A 20,543-nucleotide genomic window follows, 5' to 3' on the forward strand; every position below is an offset into this window, starting at 1 on the left:
CTGGGTATCTGAAGCTGCACTATGGAGGAATGAATGAGGCCAATTCAGTGCCACATTCTCTGTTAGATGTTGCTGGTTATAGATTGTAAAGGGCTGAAGAGAGATGACGGTCTGGACCTCAGCCAGCTCATGACCAAGCTCATCACATGCCCTTGTGAAGAAGTGGTTTTTGGTAAAGAAGCCTTTACCAACCTTGGTCCGATCCGTACAAGGAACACAGATGGTGAGGTGGGTCTCCAACACTTTGGTGTAACAAATCAATTAATTGTTTCTTTTTAAAGTTGTATAGTTATTTTTTAATACTAAAATATTTTGTATATTAATCACTCTGATTGGTCCTGAAAATGTCCCTCTACCAAGGATATTTAATTATTAATTTTCCCAGCAAAGAGATTACTTACCCTCTGAAACCTCCATATTTTCATAGTGATTTGGGCATAATAATGCTACATATTGTATTGCTTTACAATCCATAAGATGAAATGAACAGTCTAAGTTAAAGAACAGGATTCTTCCTGCTCTTTACTTCTGCACTTCTAATTCAATACAGAAGCTGTACAACTAAATTTTTTTATAACAGAATTTCTTCCTGTTACAGTTATGTGTGGTTTGGATTGAAAATATGCCAAATGATAAGTATATAAACATCCAAACCACACGGCCATATCTGATTAAGACCAGAACAGGAGGCTTCACAGTGTTCACCTGTCAGTGTGCTGAGGTCTGTCTTCTTTATCTTTGGATATACAAAGACGCAGCATTTATACATGTTTAGAACTGGCTGTCTCAGCACTGCTCTTGGAATGGGGCTAGCCTTGTTTCTGGTATTGCAATTGACTGCATTCATTGCAGAGAAGAGTAGAAGTGAGCCATACATAGCTTTTACCATTTAATCATATTGAAATATCATTACAACAAGTGACACAACTTACATTGTACTGTTAAGTCCTCACATCAAGTTAAATTATATCTCAAAAGATTTCTTTGGATTGAAATGATTTGTGCAAAATACCTGGCTGACATTCATTCATTCAGGTATACAATAGACATCATTTAGGATATTTAATTACAAGGCACTGGGGATAAGGAGGTGAATTAGACATAGAACATTTATCAAGTCCATTTATAAAGTAAAATTAGCAAGTAAACAACTTAATTCATGAGGTTCACAGCTGGTAAGGTCAAGGTTCTTGAGCAGTAGAACCTCTCTCTGGGGCACAGAGAGAAGGGGTGATGTGTGGAAGACACAACTCTGACCCCAATCACCATCACAGCATGTGGTTCTGGGAGAGTTTTGACAGTTCCAGTCAAGGTTCCAGGTAACAGAATTGAGTTCCTGTTCTAGAGTCCTGGGATTCCTGGGATGGGATGGAGAGAGGGGCCCTAATATTGCTTCTCCGCCACTATGATGTACTACTATTAACTAGTGGTTATTTCTCTTACTAAGGCCAACTCATTTAATTCTAACCAAAACTGTCATCTATACACAAACATAACCCTTCATTTATAGGCAAAGCCACTATACAGAGAGTGTAAGGACCCTGTTCAAGTGCACACACATGGTATGTGGCTGAGCTCTCAGTCAGGCCAGGGCAGACTGGCTCCTGAGCCTGTCCTCCTGATCCCTGAAGTTCATTGTTGACATACCTGGGTTAGTGTCCTCCCCAAAGCTTTCCTCCTTCAAATCTTGGATGAGATTGGACACTGAGATTTCCTTATGTGTCAGAGAAGACAAACCTTCATTAGAGGATGAGTTGGTCCATGCTGACCCTGCATCCCCAGCTCTGGGGTAGAGGATGCTGCCTGGGCACAGCCTGCCAGCCCTGGGTTAGCCCCTCCTTCCTGCCCACTCCATCCTTATAACAGGGTATGGAGTCCCTAACAGTATGTTACCTGCAGGATCTCAATCCTGAGGTGAGACCATGTGTACCTGGTTCACTAAATGCATCCCTGTGTCATCCTGTAGGAGGAATGACTGGACTCCAGGAAGCACATCCTGTATTCTAGGTGTTTGTCTGGTGGTTTCTGGTGATGGTGTGGAGTGGAGTCCATAACTGGGTAAAGAATGGTGACTCTGGGCCCAGAGGGAGTAGAGTATTGACTCTAGTGACTGAGCAGATCCTGTTCCTATTCCAGTGCTTGAGTTTATACTCTAGTTCTTACATTTATAAGCAGTTATTATCACTACTGTGTTAAGCATCCAGAAGGAAATGGGTTCATGTACAGATGGGGGCTTGGAATTCAGAGGAACCCAGGACAAGTAAGTGTTATAAAATAACAGGTTAATATTAACATATTTAGAGGGAGAAAAGCATGTGTTCAATTGACTTTCCTCCCTTTTCATTTGCCTGAGTCTCAAGTAGGAAGGACGGGCATGGTAGGACAGAGAAGCTGTGTCTGCTGACCAGGATGAGGCGTCCTTCCAGTGGGGGATGTGACAGGGCTGTAGCCTGGTCCACAGCTGCCCTCTGTGTTGGCTTCACCGAGACCTTCAGGTGTGGGTTGGGGAGGGTGTGAAGCCATCTCTGAGCTCTGGTGGGGACTCTGAGGCATGTGTGTCACAGATAGGTCCTTCCCCCGTTTGTGCTGAAATGATGAGACTCAGGGTGAGTGGGCTTCAGGGTGGGTTTTTGTGGACCACAAAGGTGCATCACGGGAATCTTTAGCCTGAGGGAGTATGAGGAATGAGGGCAGTATGTTAGTGACGTTGAATTTCGATGGGGGAGCTCTGTCTTGCACCATTAGGGCCCTTCTCAGTCTCTATACTCATCCCTCGTCTACTTTCTGGAGAGCATCTGGGAGCTTCTCTGATCAGTGGATCACAGCAAGGCAGCAATGGCCACACTGGACATCGGTCCCTTCTGCTTGGCTCTGTGCCCTCAATCCACCTGGCTTCCATTCTTGCCACTAACTTTCCTCTTAAACTTAGAATGAATGAACCCTCTTCTCTTTTCTGCTTCATTTGCCTCTTCTTTGCCCCTTGCCTGCAGCCACTGTGCAGTGGAATACTTTCTATTTATTCCTCTGTCTGGGGGCAGTTCCCTTAAATAATATCTTGCATCTTCTTTAGTTATGGCTTATAATACAAGTGCGTTCTGAATCCTATCAAACAAAACTTCCTATATGCAAAAGGGGAAAATGTGAAGTTTAGAAAATGTCAATCTTTCTAAGCTACATATTTTCTTCTAGAGATCCCCACTCCTATTTTGGAGGGCTAGGGTTGAATGATGACTACTACTTCCTCTTTGTTTCCTATAACAGCAATCTCTTTTTTTCATGAAGCATCATTTGTTGAGTAGCTGAAAGTGGTATTTCACATAAAATGAAATGCAATAAACGGAAAGGGATTTAGCATGTCTGAAAATCCCTTATAGGGCTTCCCAGGTGGTTCAGCAATAAAGAACCCGCCTGTCAATGCAGGAGACACAGGAGACGTGGGTTTGATCCCTGGGTCAAGAAGAACCCCTCGAGACAGAAATGGCAACCCACCTTAGTACTCTTGCTTGGTAAAGCCGATGGACCTAAGAGCCTGGAGGGTTACAGCCCCGGGGTCACAAAGACTAGGACACAACTGAGCACAAATACACCTTCTCCAGGACCCAGTGTCCAGATCATTCTGAGAAGAGAAGAAAGACCTGCAGTCTCCACCCCTCAACTTAATGGTTTCCACCTCACCCTCTCCATGGTCACCTGTGAATTCCTGAAACTCTTGTCCTCATTGTCTGCTGCCCAATAAGTATTCTTGTATTTCAAGCCTTCTTGTAGTACTCTGCTTCCGGCCTGAGGTCAGTACTGGGGAGATCAATATTTGATTCCACTAAAGTTATTCTCCACAGGCCAATTGATTCCACAACTTGACCGTGTGCGACCTCACAGTTCTTGGGGATCGGCCAGGGTGATCAGAGGAAAAAAAGGTACTCATAGCTTTCTACACCAGACCCGGTCATAGGGCCTGGCATTCAGCACCCCGGGAGCAGGAGGTCAAAGGACTGTGATGCTCATATAAGGAGATGTTGAAGATACAGAAGCTCATTGGTGTTTGAGCTTCAGAAAGTGGCAGATGCAGCCTCCGATAGTGCCTGAAATGGTGAAAGGTGTCGCTATTGGCTCTCAGGAGGGAGGATGTAGGGGACGGCCTATATAGACCCCGGTTGGCACCCTGATGCCTCCTCACAGGCTGATCCTGCAGTTGGGGCTGTGACCTTGAGGACGTGAAGTCAGGATGGCTATGAGCCGACACCTCTCCCTCCAGAGACTCTGTGTCCTCCTCCTCGGCACCGTGGTGGGTGGTCAAGGTAAGAGCTGCCCCTCTGTCCTGGTCCACAGCAGGTAGTGGACACCTTGATAAAGGGAAAGGGGTATGGAGATGTGGAGCCACATTCTTAGTGTTTTTGGCCAAAAATGAAGCACTCCGACTGTGAATACTGGTCGTTCTCCTGTGGGGAGTCCATTGGTCATAGAGGCAGATTTTACAGAGCAGTGAGGTTTGATCTGGACCGAGGGGGGTCAACCTGACTCCCCTCGCTGTCTCCTTTGTTCTCAGGGAGCTTCTAGGGGTCCCAGTGACTCCCAGTGTGTGCAAATTCCAGTGACTGACCTCAGCTTGGAATCTGGGCTGTTCCCACACGCTCCACATGCCTGGTGTGTGAGCACTGCCTTTAGATCCCCGTATTTCCTGTGTCTGTGCTCCTGTAGGCTCTGTGCTTGTGTGTGTGTGTGTGTGTGTGTGTGTGTGTGTGTGCAGGTGAGGAGTGTGTGAGGGTGTGTGTGTGTGAAGGCTTGGGGAGTGTGTGTGTGTGAGGAGTGTGTGAGGGTGTATGTGTGTGTGAGGAGTTTATGTATTTGTTTGTGTGAGGGTGTGAAGAGTGTGTGTGTGTGTGTGTGTGTGTGGAGTATGTGAGGAGTGTCTGAGTGGTGTATGAGGGTGTGTGAGGAGTATGTGAGGGTGAGTGAGGGTGTGTGAGGAGTGTTTGAGTAGCGTGTGAGGGTGGGGGTATTTGTGTGAGAATATGTGTGTGTGTGGGAGTGTGTGAGGCTGTGTGTGTGTATGTGTGTGTAAGGGGGATGGATCCTGTCTCTGTGAGAGGAACGGGGCCGCTGAGCAGGGATTGAGTCTGTGGTCTGTGAAGCACACAGGGTCTCACAACACTGGGTGTCATGGCCGCTCCTTGTAACTGGACCAGAGACAATCGTGCACCTGCCTTCCTCTCTCTGGCTCCTCTCGCCCATCCCCCGGGCTCCCCTCTGCTTGTTGCCGTGTCTGCCCAGCACTGGGCTCTGTGAGAGGCTCCGCCTGCTGGCCTTGCCTGTTCCCACCAGGTGTCCATTATAGAGCAGAGAAGCCCGCATCCAGGAGAGAGGACCTCTTGTCTGTAGAGATCAGTTGATGCATAGCCTCAGGTGTATAAGTTTCTAAGTCCCTGCCCTGGTCCCTGTGACTCATTTCCTGTCGTGCTGGGGGCCTGGGACGGTCCTTTCCCCTCCCAGGAGCTGCTGTGACTCATAGGGAACACTTTCTCTCGTGCCCTCTCCTGTCCCTCCCTGGGAGCTGCTTCCCCCTGAGTGAGAGAGGAGTATGTCATCAATCCTTCTGTCGTGGTCTGCAAGGTTTCTTTGGACAAATCCGCTGATCTGCTTAGGGGAGTCTTCTTGGGTGACAGAATTTTTTCTTCTCCTTAGACTTTTAGAATTCTCTCTTTGTCTTTGCATTCAGACAGTTTACACTGTGCGTCTTGGAGAAGGTTGTTTTGGATTGAAATTTTGGGGTTACTTATTAGCTTAGAACTTAGATGTCCAGTTTTCCCCCAGGTTTGGGAAATTCTCAGCCTGTCTTTCTTTCTTTGCTAGGTCTCCTTGTTGCATATGGGCTTTCTCTAGTTGTGGTAAGCAAGGGCTACTCCTTGCTGAGGTGCACAGACTTCTCACTGTGGTGGCTTCTCTTGGTGCAGAGCCCAGGCTCTAGGTGCACAGGTTTCAGTAGTTGTGGCACACCGGCTTAGTTGCTCTGCGGCATGTGGAATCTTCCTGGACCAGGGATTGAACTCATGTCCCCTGCACTGGCAGGCGTATTCTTACCCACTTCACCACCAGGGAAGTCCTCAGCTATTATTTCTTTTCTCCTTCACTTCTCCTGTGACTCCATTCAATACATTGTTTCTCTTTATGGTATACACAGTTCCCACTGCTTTCTATATTCCTTTCATACTCTTTTTGTTCCTCTAATTGGATACTTTCAACTGATCTTTCTTCTAACTTATTCTTTTTTTTTTTTTTTTTTTCTTTCCTTGGTCAAGTTTGTTGTTGAATCTCTGTACTGAATTCTTCAGTTTACTCATTGTCTTATGTTCATGCTAAATTGCCTCCATCGCGTGTGACTCTTTGTGACCCCATGGACTGTAGCCCACCAGGGTTCTCTGTCCATGGGATTCACCAGGCAATAATACTGGACTGGGTTGCTATGTGCTCCTCCAGGGGATCTTCCAGACCCAGGGATCGAACCTGATTCTCTTACATCTCCTGCACTGGCAGATGGGTTCATTACCACTAGCACCACCTGGGAAGCCCATTCATTTATTATTCAGCTTCAAAATATCTGGTTAGTTCTTTTTTTTTTTAAATTTTATATGTCTTTATTGCTGTTATTTTATTTGTATTATTTTCCTGGTGTCAATAAATATTTGAATTCTCTTGTAACTCTCTGAGCATCTTTTGAAGTATTATTTTGAATTCTTTGTCAGGCAATTCTTGGATCTCCATTAATTTGAACTGGTTATAGGAGGTTTACTGTATTCCTTTGGTGAGATTTTGTTTCCCCGATTCTTCTTGATGCCTTATCCTCTTGTAGATGTCTGCACATTTAAAAAAGCTGTCACCTCTGACAGACACTATGTCCTGATTTCAGTAGAGAAAGCCTTTTACCTCTGGGTAGGGGCACACTGGAATGTACTGCAGGATGCCTAGTGCAGAGGCATAAGGTGGCACTGGGTCTGGGAGAACAGGAGGCTGTTTGGCTCAGGCTGCTGACGTCCACAGCAGTGACATTGTGTGGTGTTTGGCAAGTGTTGCAGGGGGTCTGCTGTCACTGGAATGGTAGTTGGTGTCCTCAGCAGTGCCTCCGGTTCCAAAGCCTAGGGATCATGACCAGCAGTGGTGGTGGCCAGAGCCAATGGTGTGCACACACTTGGCTTTGGGAGCCTGTTGCAGGAGCCTCTGTGGGGGAGATGATGGTTGCAGATGCTCATGTTGTAGGAAGGCCTAGGAAGGCAGCAAAGGCCAAGACCAACAATGTCTCATTGCTCAAACTCATGTCCATTGAGTTGGTGATGCTATCTAAACATCTCATCCTGTCCTGCCCTTCTCCTTTTCCTTCAGTCTTTCCCAGCAGCAAGGTCTTCCCCAGTGAATCAGCTCTTTGCATCAGGTGGCCAAAGTAGTGGAGCTTCAGCTCCAGCATCAGTCCTTTCAATAAATATTCAGGGTTGATTTCCTTTAGGGTTGACTGGTTTTATCTCCTTGCTGTCCAAAGAACTCTCAAGAGTCTTCTCAAGCACCACAGATTGAAAGCATCAGTTCTTCAGGGCTCAGCCTTCTTTATGGTCCAACTCTCACATCCATACATGACTACTGGAAAACTATCATCTGTGATGTTATTAATCCGTTCAGGTGTAAAATCTGCTGCATCTGTCTGCAGAGCAGCTCACTGTGAACTGTGATTGCTCCTGCCATGTGGTTGCTATTGGTCTTTTGCTCTTCTTTCTTATGCCTAGCCATCTCTATAAGACTGGCTCAGATTTGCAGGTCTGCAGGAAGTGAACCTGAAGCAGGACTTCCATATGGTGCCCCCAAAGTCTAGGGACACTGGTTACTCAGCCTGCTCTTACCCTCCTGGCGAGAGGAATTCTCCTGGCACCCTTGACACTGAGTGATGCTGGTTTGGAGGATGTAATGATGCCTACAAAATGACAGTATCTTGGCATGGTCAAATTTCTTAGGGTACTCCAAATCTTTCTGGAGCTGTTTTTGTTACTGATCGCTGTCTAAATTTGGTCTTTTTTAAGAGGATGGAAGCTGGTGTCTCCTACATCAGCATTTTGGTAATGGCACATTTGAGGTCTTTATTCCTTGAGAGAATGGTTTTGAATGTAGAGTTTTAGATTGGCATTTTTTTTTTTCTTTCAGCAAATCTAAGGCTTAAGTCTACTCTACCCTGACATCTCTTTTTGTTCTTGTGATTTTAGATGTTAGTATAGATGTTTCTCAATTTTATACACCTTGTCTTTATCTTAGTATTTTTCTTTCTGTCAGTTTTGTGCTGTTATTTCCCATTTTAGTAAAAGCAAGCTAGGTATGGTGTAGTAAAAAAAGCAAAATGTATCCTTATATAACATGTTCTGTTCACTTTGGCAGGACTTCTGCTATCATAATTCTTCAAGCACTCAGGTTGTTGAATTCTCCACCATATATTATGCTCTCACTGCAATACAAGGCTGCAGGATTTGCTGTGGTAGAAAAACATATTGGCTCTTAAGTGTTTCTATGTGGAAGTGACATCATTTGTTCTGCCACTTTGTTGAATGAGCCAGATCACATAGTTATGCTTAACTTCAAATAGGCAAGAAAGTATTACTATTTCCACAAACTCATAAAAGGAGAATTTTAAATGTTGCTGAAGACTAGTAATGTCACCATCTATAATGTTCCTGCAAATGAACTCCTTTTTAATGCAGAAACCAGAGTCGTCTTAAAACTTAATCGCTAAAGTGACACCTGATCACTTTTGTCAAATTCCATTTGTTAGCTGCAGGTTACTAGGCACATTCGAGTGTGGATTACACAAGGACATGAACACAGGTGGCAGGAATAACCAGGACACTGTAGAGCCTGTTACCCCAGCCCTCTGTTCCTGAGCTGGATGAGACGCTCCCTGTGGACAGGGAAGGAGAAGGAGGATTCCTTCCTGGATCTCAGACCAGGAGCTGTAACTGAGATGGGGAAGCTGGGCCCTAGTAGCTTTGGGCACATCTACAGGGAGGGCAGCATCCAGAGTCCCTGAAGGCCTGTCCTCAGTGGTATCCCTGGAGCTGGTTCTACAGGCTTGTGAGAAACATCTGGTGCCTCCCTTCCTGCTCCAGGTTCAGTGATGGCACATTGGGGGCTTCAAGTTGGCCTTGTGGGAATGTTTATACCATAGAGGTCAACAAATACTATATCCTATGTGCTTTTTTACTCCTCAGAGAGCTTATATTTTAAATATTATATCACTGCAAGTCTCCTAAAATCTCTCCTGTGTCCTGTGTCTGTTCTCTCTTGCAGATCTGGAGCTGAGGCTGAAGGATGGAACCCACCGCTGTGAGGGGAGAGTGGAAGTGAAGCACCATGGAGAGTGGGGCACAGTGGATGATGACTACTGGAGGGTGAACGATGCATCTGTAGTGTGCAGACAGCTGGGGTGTGGAGCTGCCATTGGTTTTCCTGGAAGGGCTTATTTTGGGCCAGGACTTGGCCCCATTTGGCTTTTGCATACTTCATGTGAAGGGACAGAGTCAACTGTCAGTGACTGTAGGCATTCTGATATTAAAGACTATCGTAATAATAGCTATTCCCATGACCGGGATGCTGGAGTAGTCTGCTCAGGTAAGTCCTGTCTGGTCTGTATGGGGATCTCTAGCAGGAAAAGCATCTGTCTTATCACCAGAATGATTCGAGATTATGGATTATAGTCTTTAGAACATGCTTGGTGAAGGGTCTGTGTGATGTGTCACAGAAAGTAGAGAAGTCAGGTCAAAACTTTCATACAGATACAGCTGTTGTGTTTGACCTCTGTGACCTAGTCTTATCATGGTAATTGTTCTGTATTCTTTGATATAATGGTCAGTAGGGTGTGGCTACATGGTGGTGGTGGGAGTCACAGAAGAGTTGTGGGCAACAAGGTGTATCATACTCATAGGTCCTAAAACTCAGAGTCACCACACTCATTCATGTCAGTATGTGGGGGATGTGCCAATAGAATAGGCTCAACCAAGCAATGGTGACCCAAAAGGGCATGTTAAGACACATGCACAAGTGACCATATGGGGGGTCAGCGTGCAGTTACACAAGGAAAAGATGTGAGGGGTTTTCACTGGTGCATTTAAATGTCCCTAGGTTACAGTCAGAGGAAGCCAGAAGTGGAACTTGTGGCAGAAAACAGTCTCATCTCACTGGCGCACCTGATCAACTGATCAATATCACATTTGCAGGGATGTTGAGGGACCAGGAAAATGAAGTCTTGAAGTTTACAACACAGTAGCTGAAGTGCATCACATATAAGAGGCAGTGAAGCTAAGAGGACCTGAAGTGACTCCTATGAAGTGCTCAGTGCTGTCTATGTGTTTGACCTGGGCTAAGGTGGATGCAGTAAAGACAGCAGTGAAACTAGGGTGTGAGTGGGTGGTCACAGTATTTGACAGAGATGCTTGTAGTTGTTATCATAATTGTGGATTGGATATCCAGGATATTAATCCCATCAGAGCAGCTGCACTGGAGGAAGATACTGTCCAGTTATCACAGTGAATTCCCTCACATAGGGAGCTGGTCTTAGGCAAGAATCACCCCACCTGATGTGATGGTGGGACAAGGGAGCCCTGAGGACACCTGCAGTAGGTCCTTAGCAGCCACAGCCAGTCAGCTCTTGGGTGTTTATGTTGAGGAAGGTCATTGGGAAAGTGATCTTTTCTAATCTCACCTTCAGCAGATCTTTGATGATTCTAGTTGAAGCCCTTAAGAAAACAATTCTTGCCCTTTTCAAAAGGTACTTTATTGAGGTATGACTGACATACAAAACTGCTTGATAAGTATGCATTTGTGAAACCATTACAGCACTTATGTCATAAATCTATCCATCTCTTCAAAACGTTTCCTTCCATTCTCTTTATTATTTCTATTAAAAGTAATTATTTTCAAGGAGCTTTTAAATTTTAGTTAGAAACTTTTGTTTTAAGCAAACCTGTTTTCTGGCATCTCAAGTAACCTTCCTCATTGTCACAATGTCCTAATCATTGTTCCAACTGCAGATAAATTTCTGGAAACACTACAGGTGTCTCTACCATATTTTGATAAATCAGCATCTGAATGAAAATGGAGTGTGTGATGTTTGAACTTTCTGTGAAATTAGAACTCCCAATGTTATCATCCTAAGAAGATTGATGTCTTGATATTAATTCCAGTTAAGTTACATTTAAAAGTAAAGGATTGGAGAGTGTTCTGATATTTAAACCCTGATTGTGGTTTGTACTCCCTGACTACCATTGCTCTAACTTAGGCTGTCATATTTTTATGAATGGTTCCAGGTTCTTTCTATTTCTCCTTTTGTCATTAGTTTCCTCCCCTTGGTCTGTCTTTTCTGTATTTTCAGACAAGTTTTAATGATGCAAAGGTAAGTTAAAGTGGTGGTGATGTAGTAGAGATAAGATTAGAATAGCTTATTTTTTCATTTTCTTAATCGAAATTGAACTCTTGAAATTTCTTCTGGTTAATCTTAGGAGTCAGGTATGGAAGAGAAATTTCAGCCTCAGTAGTGGATTTTGGGAAGTGGAGTACTGTGTTTAGGAGAAATCTAGAGTGGAAATAATGACCAGAGAAGAATGTAGAGAAGCTTGTTTGAAATAAGGAGGAGAATTCAATGAAGGGCTACACAAATTGAGCAGGACTGTGGTGCAAGTGTGCTAAGTTGCTTCAGTCCTGTCCTACTCTTTGTGACACCATGGACCGTAGCCCACCAAGCTCCTCTGTCCATGGGATTCTCCAGGCAAGAATACTGGAGTGGGTTGCCATTTCCTTCTCCAGGGGATCTCTCTCACTCAGGGATCAAACCTGGGTCTCTTGCATTGCAGGCAGAGTCTTGATTATCTTCTGAGCCACCAGGAACTACAGTACTGAAGTGGAAACTGGTGAGGGGATGAAGATGCAAGGATTGCAGGAGGGGAGGGTTGGAAAGATGCAGGTCAACTCTTACATTCACCACAGCCTCTGTGTTACACTTCCTTCCTGCCCTTATTCCTTCCCTCCCTCTCTTCCTTTATCCTGTTTTGGGAGTCATTTCTGAGCTCTGTGGAAGTGCTAGGAGGTTGCGGTTTTTTAGAGGAAAGTTTTTATAATACAGATAGATTCTGTTTATTTAACAAATATAAGTTTACTCATCTTTTTCTCTCTTTTTTTGTATCAGATTTTGGTGAGTTGTGTTTCACAAGTAATGTGTTTCCAAGGACTAGGCCCACTTTACAAAAAATTTTCAAATTAGAATAACGCTGGTTCCATCTCTTATCTTTAGGTGTTGGAATTTGTGTATCTATAATGATAATTCCTTTTGTTACTGGTGTTGTTAATTTGTGTTCGCTCTTTTTTCTTAATTGGTTTTGCTCGAAGATTATCAGTGTTAATATCTTTTTAAGAGAATCACTAATGGACCCTATTGATTTTTTTGATTTGTATTTGCTTTTACTTATTTGATTTCTGTACTCAGTTCTCACTCCTCTTTTTCAGTTATGATCTTCCCTGATAGCTCAGTTGGTAAAGAGTCTGCCTGCAGTGCAGGAGACCCCTGTTTGATTCCTGGATTGGGAAGATCCCCTGGAGAAGGGATAGGCTACCCATTCCAGTATTCCTGGGCTTCCCTTGTGGCTCAGCTGGTAAAGAATCTGCCTGCAATGAGGGGCATCTGGGATCAATCCTTGGGTTGGGAAGATCCCCTGGAGAAGGGAAGACTACCCACTCCAGTATTCTGGCCTGGAGAATTCCATGGACTGTATAGATCATGGGGTCACAAAGAGTCAGACACGACTGAGTGACTTTCACTTTTCAGTTATGACTGTTGTTGCTTTTGTAGATTCTTGAGTCTTAGATCATTTTCTTCTGTTTCTATTTTTATTCTAATGTGGGCATCAACGAAGCATCAAGGTTCTAAATTTTCTTCTAAGCATCACTTTATTTTTTTTTCTTTATTTTTTTCCATTTATTTTTATTAGTTGGAGGCTAATTACTTTACAATATTGTAGTGCATTCTATCATACATTGACATGAATTAGCCATGGATTTACGTGTATTCCCCATCCCTATCCCTCCTCCCACCTCGCTCTCTACCTACCTACCCTCGCTGCATCTTCCCAGTGCACCAGGCCCGAGCACTTGTCTCATGCATCCAACCTGGACTGGCGATCTGTTTCACACTTGATAATATACATGTTGCGATGCTGTTCTTTCAAAACATCCCACCCTTTCCTTCTCCCACAGAGTCCAAAAGTCTATTCTGTACTTCTGTGTCTCTTTTTCTGTTTTGCATATAGGGTGATCATTCCCATCTTTCTAAATTCCATATATATGTATTAGTATGCTGTAATGTTCTTTATCTTTCTGGCTTACTTCACTCTGTATAATGGGCTCCAGTTTCATCCATCTCATTAGAACTGATTCAAATGAATTCTTTTTAATGGCTGAGTAATATTCCATGGTGTATATGTACCACAACTTCCTTATCCATTCATCTGTTGATGGCCATCTAGGTTGCTTCCATGTCCTGGCTATTATAAACAGTGCTGCAATGACCATTGGGGTGCACGTGTCTCTTTCAGATCTGGTTTTCTCGGTGTGTATGCCTAGGAGTGGGATTGCTGGGTCATATGGCAGTTCTATTTCCAGTTTTTTAAAGAATCTCCACACTGCTCTCCATAGTGGCTGTACTAGTTTGCATTCCCACCAACAGTGTAAGAGGGTTCCCTTTTCCCCACACTCTCTCCAGCATTTATTGCTTGTAGACTTTTGGATAGCAGCCATTCTGACTGGTGTGTAATGGTACCCCATTGTGGTCTTGATTTGCATTTCTCTGATAATGAGTGATGTTGAGCATCTTTTCATGTGTTTGTTAGCCATCTGTATGTCTTCTTTGGAGAAATGTCTGTTTAGTTCTTTGGCCTGTTTTTTGATTGGGTCATTTATTTTTTCTGGATTTGAGCTGCAGGTGTTGCTTGTATATTTTTGTGATTAATCCTTTGTCTGTTGCTTCGTTTGCTATTATTTTCTCCCAATCTGAGAGCTGTCTTTTTGCCTTGCTTATAGGTTCCTTTGTTGTGCAAAAGCTTTTAAGTTTCATTAGGTCCCATTTGTTTAGTTTTGCTTTTATTTCCAATATTCTGGGAGGTGGGTCATAGAGGATCATGCTGTTATTTATGTCAGAGAGTGTTTTGCCTATGTTCTCCTCTAGGAGTTTTATAGTTTCTGGCCTACGTTTAGATCTTTAATCCATTTTGAGTTTATTTTTGTGTATGGTGTTAGAAAGTGTTCTAGTTTCATTCTTTTACAAATGGTTGACCAGTTTTCCCAGCACCACTTGTTAAAGAGGTTGTCTTTTTTCCATTGTGTATCCTTGCCTCATTTCTCAAAGATAAGGTGTCCATAGGTTCGTGGATTTATTTCTGGGCTTTCTATTCTGTTCCATTGATCTATATTTCTGTCTTTGTGCCAGTACCATACTGTCTTGATGACTGTGGCTTTGTAGTAGGGTCTGAGGACAGGCAGGTGGATTCCTCCAGTTCCATTCTTCTTTCTCTAGATTACTTTGGCTATTCGAGGTTTTTTGTATTTCCATACAAATTGTGAAATTATTTGTTCTAGTTCTGTGAAAAATACCGTTGGTAGCTTGATAGGGATTGCATTGAATCTATAGGTTGTTTTGGCCCGTGTACTCATTTTCACAATATTGATTCTTCCAATCCATGAACACAGTATATTTCTCCATCTGTTTGTGTCCTGTTTGATTTCTTTCATCAGTGTTTTATAGTTTTCTATGTATAAGTCTTTTGTTTCTTTAGGTAGATATATTCCTAAGTATTTTATTCTTTTTGTTGCAATGGTGAATGATATTGTTTCCTTAATGTCTCTTTCTGTTTTTTCATTGTTAGTGTATAGGAATGCAAGGGATTTCTGTGTGTTAATTTTATATCCTGCAACTTTACTATATTCGTTGATTAGCTCTAGTAATTTTCTGGTAGAGTCTTTAGGGTTTTCTATGTAGAGGATCATGTCATCTGCAAACAGCGAGAGTTTCACTTCTTCTTTTCCTATCTGGATTCCTTTTACTTCTTTTTCTGCTCTGACTGCTGTGGCCAAAACTTCCAACACTATGTTGAATAGCAGAAGTGAGAGTGGGCACCCTTGTCTTGTTCCTGATTTCAGGGGAAATGCTTTCAATTTTTCACCATTGAGGGTAATGCTTGCTGTGGGTTTGTCATATATAGCTTTTATTATGTTGAGGTATGTCCCTTCTATTCCTGCTTTCTGGAGAGTTTTAATCATGAATGGGTGTTGAATTTTGTCAAAGGCTTTCTCTGCATCTATTGAGATAATCATATGGTTTTTATCTTTCAATTTGTTAATGTGGTGTATTACATTGATTGATTTGTGGATATTAAAGAATCCTCGCATTCCTGGGATAAAGCCCACTTGGTCATGGTGTATGATTTTTTTAATATGTTGTTGGATTCTGTTTGCTAGAATTTTGTTAAGGATTTTTGCATCTATGTTCATCAGTGATATTGGCCTGTAGTTTTCTTTTTTTGTGGCATCTTTGTCTGGCTTTGGAATTAGGGTGATGGTGGCCTCATACAATGAGTTTGGAAGTTTACCTTACTCTGCAATTTTCTGGAAGAGTTTGAGTAAGATAGGTGTTAGCTCTTCTCTAAATTTTTGGTAGAATTCAACTGTGAAGCCATCTGGTCCTGGGCTTTTGTTTGCTGGAAGATTTTTGATTACAGTTTCGATTTCCTTGCTTGTGATGGGTCTGTTAAGATCTTCTATTTCTTTCTGGTTCAGTTTTGGAAAGTTATACTTTTCTAAGAATTTGTCCATTTCTTCCAAGTTGTCCATTTTATTGGCATAGAGCTGCTGGTAGTAGTCTCTTATGATCCTTTGTATTTCAGTGTTGTCTGTTGTGATCTCTCCATGTTCATTTCTAATTTTGTTAATTTAGTTCTTCTCTCTTTGTTTCTTAATGAGTCTTGCTAATGGTTTGTCAATTTTGTTTATTTTTTCAAAAAACCAGCTTTTAGCTTTGTTGATTTTCGCTATGGTCTCTTTAGTTTCTTTTGCATTTATTTCTGCCTTAATTTTTAAGATTCCTTTCCTTCTACTAACCCTGGGGTTCTTCATTTCTTCCTTCTCTAGTTGCTTTAGGTGTAGAGTTAGGTTATTTATTTGACTTTTTTTCTTGTTTCTTGAGGTAAGCCTGTAATGCTATGAACCTTCCCCTTAGCACTGCTTTTACAGTGTCCCATAGGTTTTGGTTTGTTGTGTTTTCATTTTCATTTATTTCTATGCATATTTTGATTTCTTTTTTGATTTCTTCTATGATTTGTTGGTTATTCAGAAGCGTGTTATTTAGCCCCCTTATGTTTGAATTTTTAATAATTTTTTTCCCTGTAATTGAGATCTAATCTTACTGCACTGTGGTCAGAAAAGATGACTGGAATGATTTCAATTTTTCTGAATTTACCAAGACTAGATTTATGGCCCAGGATGTGATCTATTCTGGAGAAGGTTCCGTGTGCACTTGAGAAAAAGGTGAAGTTGATTGTTTTGGGGTGAAATGTCCTATAGATATCAATTAGGTGTAGCTGGTCCATTGTGTCATTTAAAGTTTGTGTTTCCTTGTTAATTTTCTGTTTAGTTCATCTATCCATAGTTGTAAGTGGGGTATTAAAGTCTCCCACTATTATTGTGTTACTATTAATTTCCTCTTTCATACTCATTAGCGTTTGCCTTACATATTGCGGTGCTCCTATGTTGGGTGCATATATATTTTTAATTGTTATATCTTCTTCTTGGATTGATCCTTTGATCATTATGTAGTGTCCTTCTTTGTCTCTTTTCACAGCCTTTATTTGAAAGTCTATTTTATCTGATATGAGTATTGCAACTCCTGCTTTCTTTTGTCTCCATTTGCGTGGAATATTTTTTTCCAGCCCTTCACTTTTAGTCTGTATGTGTCCCTTGTTTTGAGGTGGGTCTCTTGTAGACAGCATATATAGGGGTCTTGTTTTTGTACCCATTCAGCGAGTCTTTGTCTTTTGGTTGGGGCATTCAACCCATTTACATTTAAGGTAATTATTGATAGGTATGGTCCCGTTGACATTTACTTTGTTGTTTTGGGTTCACGTTTATACAGCCTTTCTGTGTTTCCTGTCTAGAGAAGATCCTTTAGCATTTGTTGAAGAGCTGGTTTGGTGGTGCTGAATTCTCTCAGCTTTTGCTTGTCTGTGAAGCTTTTGAATTCTCCTTCATATCTGAATGAGATCCTTGCTGGGTACAGTAATCTAGGTTGTAGGTTATTCTCTTTCATTACTTGAAGTATGTCCTGCCATTCCCTTCTGGCCTGGAGGGTTTCTATTGATAGATCAGCTGTTATCCTTATGGGAATCCCTTTGTGTGTTATTTGTTGTTTCTCCCTTGCTGCTTTTAATATTTGTTCTTTGTGCTTGATCTTTGTATAGACCATGGGGTCGCAAAGAGTCAGACGCGACTGAGCGACTTTCGCTTTTCAGTTATGATTGTTGTTGCTTTTGTAGATTCTTGGGTCTTGGATCACTTTCTTCTGTTTCTATTTTTATTCTAATGTAGGCATCAAGGAAGCATCAAGGTTCTAAATTTTCTTCTAAGCATCACTTTATTTTTAAGCCACCAGTTTTGATAGTATATAATTTCTTTTGTATTTTATTACCATAAAATGTTTCTTTTTCTCTGAATGTATTCTTTGTCTTATAGTCTGACTTTGTATGATATTAATATAGATGCTGTATACAGCTTTCTCTGACTTGTGTTTGCATAGTATATAATTTTTTACTTTTTTAATATGTTTCTGTGTTTATATTTAAACATATATTTATAGATAGTATATTGTTTGTCTTATTTTATCTGGTCTGATCATCTTGTTTTTTATTTGGAGTACTTAAATTATTTACATTTAATGTAACTATTGATATAATTGGGTTTAAGTGTACTTGCCTGCTATTTGTTATATCTTTGTTCCTATTTTAATCTTTGAGTATATTTTATTATTTTATCTTAAAACTCTATTGGCTTATTAACCATATCAGATTTTTAGGTGATAATAATGTTGCATTATTTTTTTAAAATTTAAAATAATTTTTATTTATTTTTGGCTGTGCTGAGCCTTCATTGCTGCATGGGTTTTTCTCTAGCTGCGGAGATCAGAGGCTACTCTCTAGTTGCAGTGCACAAGGTTCCCACTGCGGTGGCCTCGCTTGTTTTGGAGCACAGGCTCTAGGGTGCACAAGCTTCAGTAGTCGTGGCCCCTGGGCTCTAGTGCACAGGCTCACTAGCTGTAATGCATCAGCTTAGTTGCTCCGTGGTATGTGGGATTTTCCTAGACCTGGGAAATGTTGCTAATATTTTGCCTTAAATCTTCTCATAGAGAATCAGCATTTAGCACAGTCTCTGCAGCTTTGAGAGGATCCTTGTTTTCATCTGCTGTCATCTCCCTTGAGCTTGAATAACTTTCTGAGGCAGTTTCATGTAGTGTGGTGCCTGGTGGCCTCCAAGTCTATCACCTTTCATTGACCTGAAATCATTTTAATTTTCATTCAGTTTTGAAAAGTATTTTCATAGCTGATTCAGTTCTAGGGTAACAAATGCCCAACCCCAATACTTTAAGTATGTTTTTATATTGTCATCTGACTTTCATTGCCTCCAACAAAAAGTCAGTAAATAATACTTAACCTTTTGTTCCCTGTATATTATGTGTCAAATTTCCCTGGCTGCTCTTAAGATATTTTTGTTTTTTTGTTTACCACTGAATTTCAGTATTTACATTGTCATGTTTTCTGAGAATGATTTCATTACCTTGTTTGGGGTTTGTTTAGCTTTTCAAATCAGTGGATTTACAGTTTTCAAAAAATTTGGAAAAACTTCCTTTATCTTTTCTTAGTATTTTTCCACACAGCCCTTATTTTGAATCTCCATATACACATATTTTACACATTTTTATGTTATCCACTACATGCCACTGTGTTTTCATTCATATTTTTCTGCCCTTTTGCTCTCTTTGGTTCAGTTTAGATAGTCTCTATTGCAGAAATTTACTTCCCAATTCTTTCATTCTGCAATGTCTAGTCTCTTGTGTAATTAATCCAAATAATTGTCCATTCCAACACTATATTTTTTCAGTTTTAGAAGTCTCATGTGTTTATTTTTCTTAGTTTTCCTCCCTGTTTATTTTTATTCCTCATTACGCATATTGATATTAGTGGTTTAAAGATCTCTTCAGCCAGTTCAATCATTTCTATAATTTCTGAAGGTGATTTAAATAATTATTTTTAAAAATGTGTTATGGGTTACATTTTTCCCCTTTGGAAATTCTAATAATTTTTTTGGTTGGATGTTGGGCATCACTAAGCAGTCCTTTACCAGTAAGAACTTTAGAAATAAATAATCAGAATACATCTGAAAATCAGGGAATTGTACTTGTGAATCAAATAAAGTTTTTTCATTGGGTCATCTTCATTCTGTTCAAAATGTGGTCCTTTGATGACCAAATGATGAACTTTTATTTTGGTTTGTCTCCTTTAGTTTTAAAACTTCCCTGATCGCACCTTGCCTGCCATATGCCCCACCTACACCCTACTGCTACAGCAGTAGCTATCCTTTCTGATTTTCTATTCCATTCATCTGTATCTTTTAAAATGGTGTTTGCTTGTCTGAAGTGGGAGACATGAAAAAGGATAGCAGCATAAGTGGTAGATGGGAGGAGAAGAGGGTGATGTAATATGCTAACAACCTATTCGACAAGTGTTTCCCACAAATATATATTTTGTTCATATTAAGGCTTTTTCAACTTGGAACTCTCCAAATTGTGGCTTGTTTGCTCTCTTCCTCCTCCTTCTCCTTCTTCTTCCTCCTTTTAGAATGTCAAACATTCAACATGCCATCTTCTTTCGGAATTGTAAAACATCTATGAAAGAAATTAAAGACAATATGATCAATGGAAAGTCATTCTGTGCTTCTGGCCTGGAAGAATTAACATTGTTAAAATGCCTGTACTTGTCAAACTGATCTACAGATTTAATGCAATTTCTATATAAATCCCAATGGCATTCTTAATAGAAATAGAGAAATAGGAGTGTGTGGTTTAATTTTTGTATATTCATGAATGTCCTGTTTCCTTATCACTATTGAGTTTTAGTTCCATTCCACTATGGTAATGAAAGATAATTGGAATTATTTTAATACTTTTGAATTTGTTAAGAGTTATTTGTAACCTAGCCTGGAGAATATTCCATTTGTACTTGAGAAGAATGCATATTTTTCTGTGGTTAGAATTAGTACAATGATAGTATTAAAATCAATTAGCATTTTCTATGAGTCCTGTTTCAGAAGAAAAACCTTTAATAGGAGATGATCTGGAAACTCAGCTGCCTGGTAAGCTCCCCCTGAGAACACACACTCTACCAGGTTCTTTGACAAATCCTAGGATTTCAAGAGAGATGGCTGGGACTCTCTCT

The 20,543-nt window shown here is 41.2% G+C and overlaps 1 protein-coding gene across 1 annotated transcript in view; it reads left to right on the forward strand.

Annotated features, from left to right (window-relative positions):
- Nucleotides 1-4,222: 4,222 nt before the first annotated feature.
- Nucleotides 4,223-20,543, forward strand: part of LOC122679939 — a 335,468-nt gene continuing 319,147 nt past the window's right edge. Inside the window, exons 1-2 of the mRNA XM_043880798.1 lie at nucleotides 4,223-4,295; nucleotides 9,313-9,633. Of these exons, the coding sequence (XP_043736733.1) occupies nucleotides 4,223-4,295; nucleotides 9,313-9,633 (394 nt within the window). The remainder of the gene's footprint in view (nucleotides 4,296-9,312; nucleotides 9,634-20,543) is intronic.

This window comes from Cervus elaphus, chromosome 22 (genome assembly GCF_910594005.1).
Source record: "Cervus elaphus chromosome 22, mCerEla1.1, whole genome shotgun sequence".
Taxonomy (NCBI): Eukaryota; Metazoa; Chordata; class Mammalia; order Artiodactyla; family Cervidae; genus Cervus; species Cervus elaphus.